Source organism: Spea bombifrons, chromosome 2 (genome assembly GCF_027358695.1).
Source record: "Spea bombifrons isolate aSpeBom1 chromosome 2, aSpeBom1.2.pri, whole genome shotgun sequence".
In the NCBI taxonomy this organism is placed as follows: Eukaryota; Metazoa; Chordata; class Amphibia; order Anura; family Pelobatidae; genus Spea; species Spea bombifrons.
Genome location: NC_071088.1, coordinates 5,425,318 through 5,435,806, shown reverse-complemented (window position 1 = coordinate 5,435,806; position 10,489 = coordinate 5,425,318). Strand labels below are relative to the sequence as shown.

At 43.5% G+C, this 10,489-nt stretch overlaps 1 protein-coding gene, 1 long non-coding RNA gene and 1 other non-coding gene across 3 annotated transcripts; 2 read left to right on the top strand and 1 right to left on the bottom strand.

Annotated features, from left to right (window-relative positions):
- Window positions 1-1,093: 1,093 nt before the first annotated feature.
- Window positions 1,094-3,745, bottom strand: CREG1 (cellular repressor of E1A stimulated genes 1). The gene is made up of 4 exons (XM_053455502.1): window positions 3,415-3,745; window positions 2,366-2,485; window positions 1,947-2,131; window positions 1,094-1,243 (listed from the first exon to the last, which is right to left on the bottom strand). Coding segments are annotated over exons 1-4 (594 nt in total). The 5' UTR covers window positions 3,703-3,745; the 3' UTR covers window positions 1,094-1,242.
- Window positions 1,329-1,401, top strand: TRNAM-CAU (transfer RNA methionine (anticodon CAU)). The gene has a single exon. It is a non-coding gene; the product is annotated as a tRNA-Met (tRNA).
- A 1,084-nt stretch (window positions 3,746-4,829) lies between the features above and the next one.
- On the top strand, window positions 4,830-5,348 carry LOC128473342 (uncharacterized). Its single transcript, XR_008346270.1, has 2 exons — window positions 4,830-4,874; window positions 5,197-5,348. It is a non-coding gene; the product is annotated as an uncharacterized LOC128473342 (long non-coding RNA).
- The last annotated feature ends 5,141 nt before the right edge of the window (window positions 5,349-10,489 follow it).

Below are 10,489 nucleotides of genomic sequence, written 5' to 3'. Positions count from 1 at the left end.
ATAAGGAACCCCTGCTGTCCTGCCGAACTCTACCACTCTAGAGTGGTTAAATCAGGGACTGTCCTGCACAGAGCAGGACAGTTGGAGGTATGAATGAGAGAGCTGCAACTAAGCAGCAAATCGAGGCCCTAGCCACTTTTACCCCAGTGTTATTCCGCCCCCGCAGTGCACTGCCCCGCTGGACCTGTTTATGAAAAGATTCAAATACATAAACTAAAGTAGCTTTTGTGTTCATTTATAGATTTGCGGCATAACACAAAATGCTGCTCCTGTGAGTCATGTTGAAGGGCTCTTCTCAGTGTTTGTGAACATAAAATTCCATTCATGTTCAGTTTTATGACACAGCAAATGGTTACAAGGTGCCGATTCTGCTCAAAATATAAGCCAGCGACATCGTAAAACCAGCTCGAGTATGTCTGGGAGTTAAGAATTACATGAGCTATCAGAAGCAACTTCAAGAAGCCTTTGGGTTTATCTGCCCTGCGGGGAGGGGTAATTTTGCGAGTTAGAAGATCCATATGCACTTCACTGCCTTCAATATTAAAAGACTTCGCTCTCCCCCAGCCCTCCCCACAGCGCCTGGATCTCTAATAATATTTCTAACCTTGGGCTTTGCCCCCACTGGCTGTGGAAGGCTGGCAGTATTCAGGATGGGGGCAAATTCAGCCAAGTGACCAGATTATACAGCTGATAAGCAACACACCTGATTGCACGATCCAGGCAGCTTCCAGCAATGGAGCCAATAGCTGCCAAGTTTCTGAAACTTGACAGGGTCCAACGGGGACCATATGCCATACATATTACACACAGGGAGGAGGACAGCAAAGAGTATAAAGAGAGTTAAACATTTCCATTAAAAGCTATACAAGCACCACATCTAATCAAATCTAAAACATTCTTAGTGCTGCTGGTTTACATATATAGTGCTGCAATCTATGCATTTTATCCAGGGCATTGACATTACAAAAAAATATAACTGTATTGGGTTATGATGAACGTGACACTAACAATTTCACAACAAAACCCCATAATGTCTTGTGCGCAGGGGTATGTTGGAAACGTTGACCTTGATTGTTTTGTTTTTTTTAACCTATGAAAAAGATGGAACTCTCCTGATTAAATATTTGCAGACTTCGATCTAAAGGTCGATGCTGAAAAACGAAAGCAAAATCAAAACACGTGCAGGCTGCTTGAAAACTCTCCCAACAATGGTTTGGATCCTCAGCTCCAATAGTAATTGAATCTGTTGAAAAGAGAATATTCGGCTTAAAATTACAGGAAGCCGGGAAATAAGGAAGCCTGGTGTGTCCATGCAGCACTCACACTCAGCCTCGTTAGCGCAGTAGGTAGCGCGTCAGTCTCATAATCTGAAGGTCGTGAGTTCGATCCTCACACGGGGCAAGTTATTTTTATTTTTTATCAAGCACCGAGTTCATTGGTAATCAGCCAGTTGCGTATGACTATGAGACGGTTTTTTTTTTTTTTTATTTTGGAACAAGGTTCTGATTTACCAAATTTTCCATTGGTTTATAGAACCGTGATTTATTTTTCGTGTTTAGTGCGTCACCACAAATTATATTTTTTATTCCCCGTGAAAGGCAGGGATATCATATGTAATCATAGTTATGACCAAATATTTAATAATTTTTTAATATATGATATATATAATGATTTTTTTGCTCTGCTCTCACCTCAGGGTTAATATAATTATAGTGTTTATATATAATTTTTTAAGAAGAGACTATTTTTATACTCCGCTCCATCTGCATGCTGTCCACACTGTGATAAGGAAGTAGGACACTGTAGTCCATCTTTACTGATCATACCATGTGTGGACGGCGACTGGTGGGGAGGGAACATCGGACACGCCAGATGGGTCTGTAGAGAGACTGTAGGGTCTTTACCACACTGACAGTAACTGCATTCGGGGGCGATGCGATACTTACTAAGGTTTTGCTTTGTAATATTCGTCTGGTGTCACAGTCTTGATTCCACCAAAATAGTCCAGCACCCAGATGTTTGTGATGTTGAGTTTGGCGAAGAACCAGTTGTGGTCACGGGGCCAGCTGGCCATTTCGGGGTGCCGGCTGAACAAAGCTAACTTGGCGGCGTCGGTCTCGGTGTCATCCACCTGGGTGGAAAAGAAAGGGAACATCAAAATAATCTCCAAGCCTGCTTTTTATGTACGGATCACGCATTTCTTTCTACGGTCGCACACAGAGACAAACGTCGTGACACCACTGAGTCTCGGACCGGAAAGACCCAGTCAGCCGCGGTCCCCGGGAATCACATTTCAACGGAAGGGTAACATTCGACGTACCGTGACCCTAGGCCGTAGTATGCCTGCAGGGAAAGCATCACTCACCTTCTGAATGGCCCCAGACAGTATAACATGGGCACACAGTGGGCTCTGAGGGTCATAGCCTTCTTTTTTGCAGTAATGGGTCTGAGCCAATGACAACGTTATAGACGCATTTGGGTTCACCTAACAAAAAAAACAATGAGAAAAAAAAAAACAATTTCAGGACGATGAGAAGTAAATATTGCATTTAAACACTTAAATGAAAGCGGAGTAAAATAAATCATTTATTTATTGCGGTCGCTGCTGGACTCGCAGGAAGATAAAGCCTATAAGATCCAGGCTGAAGGGTTCACAAGCGAGCAGAGAAGTAAAAGTCCGCAGCAATTTAAGAGGCATCTCGTTTGGATATTGTGTAACGAGCGACAATCTTAAACGCACACATTTAATATGCTGATGTGACACAAACAAAAAAGCTGATTCACAGTCACTCGTGACACGTTGCTTTCTGCAAGTGTAAGCTTGGACCGCATGGGAGCAAATGATCTCTCCTATCGTGGGATTTGCGTTTATCGATGGTTTTAGATTCCAAAGGAGATTAAAACAGATTTTATGAAACTTTTTTATTTTTATTTTGTAAGGGTATTAATCAAACCAGTTTCCCCGGTTCCGTGTTCATTTTTTTCTTCTTTGAAGGATTTTTTTTTTTTTTTTAATCTACACAGAAGAGCGAGGCGAGATAAACAGGTTACGGCTGCGGGCTGAGAGATAACAACTGCGCTCGGCCGTACAGAGAAACTTCATTCTCAGAGGAAAACAGAACGTATGAATTTGTGCATTTATATGAAATAAAGAGTACTATCAAGTACTACCAAGTACTATCTGAAAGCAGTCTCAGAGGGGTCTGCGAACTATTTGGACGCGGGCACGACGGGGGAAACTATTATTGGGACGCGGGCACGCCGGGACTTTTGGTATAAGAGGCTTTACTATTGGGGTGCAGGGTAAGGGGTATTAGTGATATGGAGCGCAGTATCACGGGGTGCATTATTATTATTTGGGGCGCTGTATCAGTATTATTTATCCCCCTTCCCCCACTAAACCTCTGCACTCACCTGCAAGTCCTGCACGGAGATTTCCATGAGTGTGAGGTACAGGTATGGCACTCCGGTGCTGGCCCTCAGGGGCCCATCGCTCACAGAGAACACGTTAGCGAAAGGCTGTCCCCTGACAGACTCGTGTGAAGAGATGGTGGCCATTGCACCCCAGTCACAGTGATGCACCACATAGCGAGCCACCCGGGCGGTGTCATTCCGTGGCGGTATGAGGGAAGCGGAGCACGGAGACCGCACACATAGCACGGCCAGGACCAAGATACCGAGAAAAGCGTTCGTCCGTGACATAGTGACTGAGAAGATACCGGGCAGTGACAGCCTGGTATACCCACAGATACGGGGGAGTTCCAAAACACTAACTGTCCAATCACACAACCAGGGGAGGGGTCAATTAAACCGCTCGCCAATCAAAATGTCAGGGAGGAGCCAGGGATCCTACTACTGACGGAGGGGTTCACGGACTCCTAGCCAATAATAACAGTTAAAGAGGCTGAGGGCCAGACGTAAACAGCCGCCCACCCAAAGGGCGGGCGGACCTAAGACATAGCTTGTTCCGATTCGCTACATAGCGATGACAGAGAGTAATTATTGACCAATCGTGTGTCTGGTTCCGCTGTCAGCATGTAAACACAGCTGTGCTTTCGTAACCCCCTCATGTTACAGACCAAGGGTCGATCAGTAAGGAAGTAACGCGGGATAACGACAGCGAAAACATTAGCTAGTAGGAATACGCATGCGCAATTCGACAAGTCCGCCGCTCTGACTGAAACGTTGTAGGGGCATTTGCTTGCGCGAATTAGCATACGTGCTTCAAGCGACGCCCCATCGTTAAGAGGCATTGCTAAAGTAAGGCGGGAATCTATCTAGTTGGTGGGGGTTACGGAGTGTATTTGTCATGAAAACCCACGTGGCCAATCAGGTGACGAGTTTAAAAAAAAACGTCTCCACTACCCTATTAGAAGTGGAACTGCATGCACACCTGTCACGAGGAGCTGGGCGATGGGTCTCAGAGGAGCCAGGGTGTCCTGGCGGGGTGTTTAATGGACAGGGGCAATAAGCCAATACAATTCCAGGCTCATTACAGTCAACTTTGCCCCAGAGGAGGGCTTACACCCGCCCTCATAACTAACATGTGCAGTAGTGCACTCACACACTCTAACACGCTTCCACATTCACCTTAAAACATACTCACTCTATCACACCCTTACCTTGCCTGGATCCTTTCTTTATACTTCCTCGTACACCGTGAGAGCTGCTACTCCATTACAGTTTTAAGGTTTATTGAAATACTACAGATGCTTAGCAACAGAGTCCTGTCGTTCCTCCCCTATATATTACATCACAGCAGTGTGACCACCTACAGCCATTTCCTGCTCATGCATGTGAAATTGCAAAGCTGCACATCCTATAACACAGAGATGGGGAGCGAGTGTGATTGAGCGAGGTGTTTTCTATGAAAGGTATGACGGAGTGACGTGTCATAGGTGTGAGGTAGTGAGGGCTCATTAAAATTACCTCAGGGAGGCTTGCATGAGAAAATATAGGTCTCCCAGCTGCATTGAGGGTAAAAACAAATTACGTCAAAATGCATTAAATATCATATATCACATTATGGCTCATTTATAGGAAACGGAGCGGTCGTGTCGGAAAAGAATGTTGACATCAATATCCACCTTCTGCAGTCATTATTAGTATATTCTATTATGATATTACAGTAATAATTAACTGATTTTGTTTATCATTAGTCTTTGAATAAAAATCATCATGCAGTTTATTTTATAGCCACAGAGGGGCAGCGTTTCCATGAGACGATGAAGGCCCACGATGCACAACCAATCTGCAGTGCGCACGTCATCAACTATCAATCAGCCGTCATTACAAAAGTTATTACATTTGCCAAGTCTGGCATCCTGAATGTTATTAAAACAAAGAAATATTTACACAGAAGGAAGGGGAAAGCCTCTTATGATGAAATAGGAAACTCCCTTTAAAGGGAAACTGCCATTAAGTCTATAAAGACACATGATACGGGATTCCAAGATTCACCTTTTCCACAAATTGCATGATTTATGATACCGAGGACTAAAATAATCCAAAGAATGTTAAATCCACATCCACCAGGCAAGCCAGAAGACCTGCTTTTTCTCACTAAATCTTGTACTGCTGCCACCACCACTGCAAGGGATTCTGGGTAGGTATATGTAACTGAGGCCAATGATCACCTTTTTGCTTCTATATCCACTTTATACATGGAACCCTTGGAGTAAATTTACGACAGCCTTTAAACAATGCCCGCCAGGACTGGTGCAGAAGCCAAATAACCACTCACGGACAGCAGCTGTCTTTGCCATGGCTATGAAATGTACCATCACCATTGTGACAGAATGACCTGTCATACAGGTACTCAGAGATGGCTCCAGCCTGGCTGTCAAAGAAAGATAGCACAGGCAGGAACTCCATTGTGTAAACTAATCCCATTAACACGATTGCCGCCAGGGGGAGATTCAGTAACTAAAGGGGATTCAAGGTTGGGTTGTCTACATGTACCTGTTTATCAATGTTAATACAATTATGTGGATATAAAAGGCTAGGTTTTACAACAATAAACTGTTCATTCCTGCTGTACCTAATTCAAGATAGTTGTGTCTACTTATTGGGTACACATAGCAGGGTTCCAAGGTGCGCATGCTGACTGGTGCTGGAAGTGATTTCGGGGACAACAGGAGGATACATCTGGGTGATCTCTAGGAGTTACTACAACCATTAAAACAAGCAAATAGTAATAATAGTAGTGGTTTTAATTCATAAAAGCATTTAAAAAATGTACAGGAGGGAGGTTAATTACAAAGGAGGAGAATGTTTCCGGGATTAGCCATGTAGGGTTTGAGGTTTTACAGCAAGAACAAAAACATGGACAGACTAGATGAGTCTAACAGCACGTAACTTGCTGCTAAATTGAATTATTGTTTTCTACCTGATTTAGTAACCCCTTGTATGCTTCATTGCATATTGAATAGCAAGCAGAAGGAATGCTCAGCGGCTAGTATTGGCCGCTTCTGACAGAGGATGTCTTATGGGGTCCGTAGCCTGTTGGCCACTGTCTATGGTACTGAAGATAATATACGAGGTTGACAGCTGCTCCCCGCCAATACTTTCCATATTACACGCACATAAGCAACTTCACTACCGAAGCTGTAAAAGAGATTTACGTGTACATTAAACCGGGTCTGGATGTTTTAACGTTTAATAGTTTAGTGTTCGGTTGACCCCATCGTACTCCATGCTGACATCAGATACATAACAGGTGGCAGTGATTCATCTCTGTAGGTATGTCGTCCCTTCCTCCCCTGCTTGGTTTGCGGGTAAAAGTTAATTGGATAGTTTGTAAGTGTAAAGTTGTGTAGTTGGTGTCCCTTTCCTATAGTTGCCAACACAAACTCGCCCCTCAAGGTGTTATTTTCAGCGAATGAATGCCATTCCGCTCACTGCTGCTGCACAGACAGGTTCCGCGCATGGTCTATGGCAGTTACGTGTATGATGGGAAGACTTAATGTCAGGACACGTGTGTCGAGGCATCCCGAAGGCAGGACTTGTGTGCTGCTAAGAGACTTTGCAATCCAGATTTTTACAGTCGGAAAGATGCTGCATCCGAATGAAACATTACAATGAGTTTTTTTATTTTGATCAGGGATTATGTTCAGGTCGTCATGAAAAATGTCTAATGTTTAAGGGTTAACAAGGCGTCTTGCATGAAGAAGAGAAAATAGAGGGTTTTTTTCTTAGGCCATGTCCTGCCATAAATGTTATCTAACATCACCATACCAGATCATACCATAAAGTCTGCCGGATATCTTCAAAGGATGCCAGATGTCCTTTCTTGGGTGCCGCGAAATTCTCCAGAGTAGAATCATAACCTGAAGATGTTCTGTGTGGTAACTGCGTGATCTCCGGAATGATCGGAAACATGGCAGGACGGGGTTAAGTGGGGCCTGAGAAGTGAGAATAGTCAGCTAGCTATCAGATACCTGTATGCTTGTAATAACATGGGGGACGCGATCACCCCGAGGGTTATTAATGAACACAGCGCCGTGGCAACAAAATACGATGTATTAAAATATCAGGCAGGCGTTTGCTGCCCGGCTTTAAAACCCAACTCAATAAGAGTGTCGTAAAGTACTTCGCGGCACACTCGCTTCCCCATGTGACCCCAAATGGGCTAGAACCCTAGAGACAAATATTCCTAGAAGAATGGAAATCTGAGAGTAAAACTTAGAATTTCCTGGAATAACATTCGGACAAGGAATTTAACATCTAGAGATTCCCGCAGATTTGGCTTCTTTAAAAAAGTGTAAATTTTCTGTGTTTAATCCACTAATCAGATGAAATATGTTCTAATTCATAGTTTAGTTGGAGTTTTCACGTTGCCTTTTTTCTAATTTAAATGTTTTATTTAGGCTTGGTTTCCATTGGGGTTTTTTTTGCTAAAAACGCCTATAAAAACGCCAATAGCGCCACCTGGCGTTTTTTTGTGAAAAACGGCTGCAGCCAGATGTTAGCTGTAATTCAATAGGAAATCGCAAAATGCCATTTCCACTTGGCGTTTTTCTGTTTGGCGTTTTTTCAGTCCTCTTTGGCGTTTTTCTGCTTTTTTGGGCTCTGTGGCAGTTTTTCAAAACTGCAGCATGTTGACACTCTGGCGTTTTTTGCAAGAAATCTTGGCTTTTTTTCTCCAATAGAAGTCTATGGGAGAGAAAAAACGCCATGAAAAAGCCATGTGGGTTTATTGCCTTGGCGTTTTTTATGGCGTTTTTTTCCACAGTTACAATGCAGAGGATGGACCCAGTATCTGTGTGTCCTACGAGAAATAGGCTGAAAACAAACAGTTTCACACAAAACAAAGTCCTGGACTGGTTCATATTGAATTTTACACCATTTGGAACAAACATGCCATTACAAACAAACATACGCGACCGGATCCTGCGTGCCAAAAGCAACAGCAAACAATTTGCACCATCATTTGGGGCCAATCTTCCCAGAGGAGCAGACATTCGAAATAAAGCATGCCTTACAAACCACAGAAAAGAGACAAAAGGGTCCGCGGGCCGTGTTTAAGTAGAACTCTACCAAGTAAATGACATCAGGAGAGGGCAGATACTTGCCATTTATCCTAATCCCTTTTAGCTGGGTGAAACTTCTAACTTGTAAAGGCTGGAAAAACTGCCTAAGGTCAAAAACAGCAATTTCCACAGAAAGGCTAAAACGCCAGAAAAAACTGCAGAAAAAACGCCAAAACGCAGGTAAATGCAGTGGCAGTTTTCTTGGCAGTTTTCCTGGCGTTTTTCATCAAGAAAAAAACGCCGGACAAAAACCCAAGTGGAAACCTAGCCTTAGGGGAGCGGCGAGTGCAGGCTGTTCTTTTTTTTCCTTTAACCCTTTCATGCCCATACTCCCCCTTAACGTTGCGGCGAGAACCAGCAAGCAGGTGGCGCTTCCCGCCGTTTTGAGGGGGCTTCGGTGACACCGTGTAACCAGGGTATCTGCTTATCGGAATTTGGTGAAGAGGTTCTTTTGTATTTTCTTATATTGCCAAACGAATTAAGCTCACAATTCTGTGACCCGCCTTCCCGGTTGGTGCAACTCAAGTGGAACAGCGTATCAAATTGTTTAACTGTTTCTGATAATTCTGATAACTTGCCATTGAGACACATTGTGGTATCCAGTGCTAGAGGACATCCCTTTTAACCCCTTGATGCCCAGTGTGCCTTTGTCTCTGCAGCTTGGTTTTGGTTAAACCCTCTCTTGCTCCTGGCCCATGTCTAGACCTTGATCTCGTCTTGCGTGTTTGAAAGCCCCCTTATGGACCCTTGTTGGGATTTAGCCCCTGGGCTGCTACCTGTTAAGGCTCTACAACTCCTGGGTGCCGTTGTACAAGTGCAAGCCCCCCTCCAATCTTTATAATCGGACCCCAGCTGTCAGTGCAGTAATGTTATTTCCTGACATCCGGCCGCAATCGGGTGAGGATTAAACACAATTACACAAAAACAGGAAATTTCTCAGTCTACTTAACAAGACAATCTACTATTGCTGTGTCCCAAAACTATTCTTTACGGAGACAAACATCTGGGCGGGAAGTAAAAAAAAAAACAGGGCACTTAACAATATCTAAACTTAATTATGTTTAAAACAGCCTTTGTGAACGCAGCAGGGGCAATGAAAACCAAAAGTGTGTGACCTGGTTCTGTCTCGTGCAAATCACAAACTGAAGAAATAATAAGTGTGTTGCTTTTCCCTATTTTGGGTAAAAAAAATGTTTTTAGGTTGTGATTCCATCAGTATCAGGCACCTTTTACGGCATTACCAAGAGACGTGGTGCAAAGTTGTCACCGAAGCAGCCAATGAAATGTTCCTGCCGATTGGGCCATTCCATTGGTTGCCGTGGCGATAAGAACACTTTTTTAAGAAGTTTGAACCAAAGTTTTTTATTTTTTTTAACGGCCTAACTTTTTCATGATGCTTGCTTGTGAACACCTGCAGCTTATGAGATCTTTCACTTCCTGTAACCGCTGTCACCTTCTCATACGGAAGACGGTTATTCGATAACATCGCTTGCTTCCTTTCAGCGTACAAACCCACAAAACCAACCCTATGATCTGATAATCCGAGAGATCGGCGGGCGCTCCCGATCCTATAGGACGTTCCAATGTGACGCAAAAGCCATCAAACAATACTCAAAAGTATCAAACAATACTCAATTACTGGTTACTGCCATACTAGATCTGTTCAGGACCTGTGACTTTTGTCGAGACAGAAAATAACGTGTGATTTTCATCGTGTTTAATACATTCAAATGTCCGATAGAACTCTATCATAGGATCTAATAATTTGGATCATCAAATAAAATGCTTATTTTAGCCCTTTATTCATTCAATTGGAAATAATAATTTAGCGCATATTCAATATGACGTAATTAGCTCATCCCTCGGTCTTTGGAGAGCTTTGTACGCACCATATCGATTCGACCCCCACTATTAATATATTCCGTGATCGAGACGTCATTATTCTAGGCCATGCTAAT

Bases quoted from the DNA above. Each gene is read 5' to 3' on its own strand.
- CREG1 (XM_053455502.1), bottom strand. From the start codon at position 3,702: ATGTCACGGACGAACGCTTTTCTCGGTATCTTGGTCCTGGCCGTGCTA. The intron at 2,486-3,414 runs GTGAGTGCAGAG...TTTTTTTGTTAG, and splicing joins TCTCCGTGCAGGACTTGCAG to GTGAACCCAAATGCGTCTAT. The intron at 2,132-2,365 runs GTGAGTGATGCT...TTTTCCACCCAG, and splicing joins TGTCTGGGGCCATTCAGAAG to GTGGATGACACCGAGACCGA.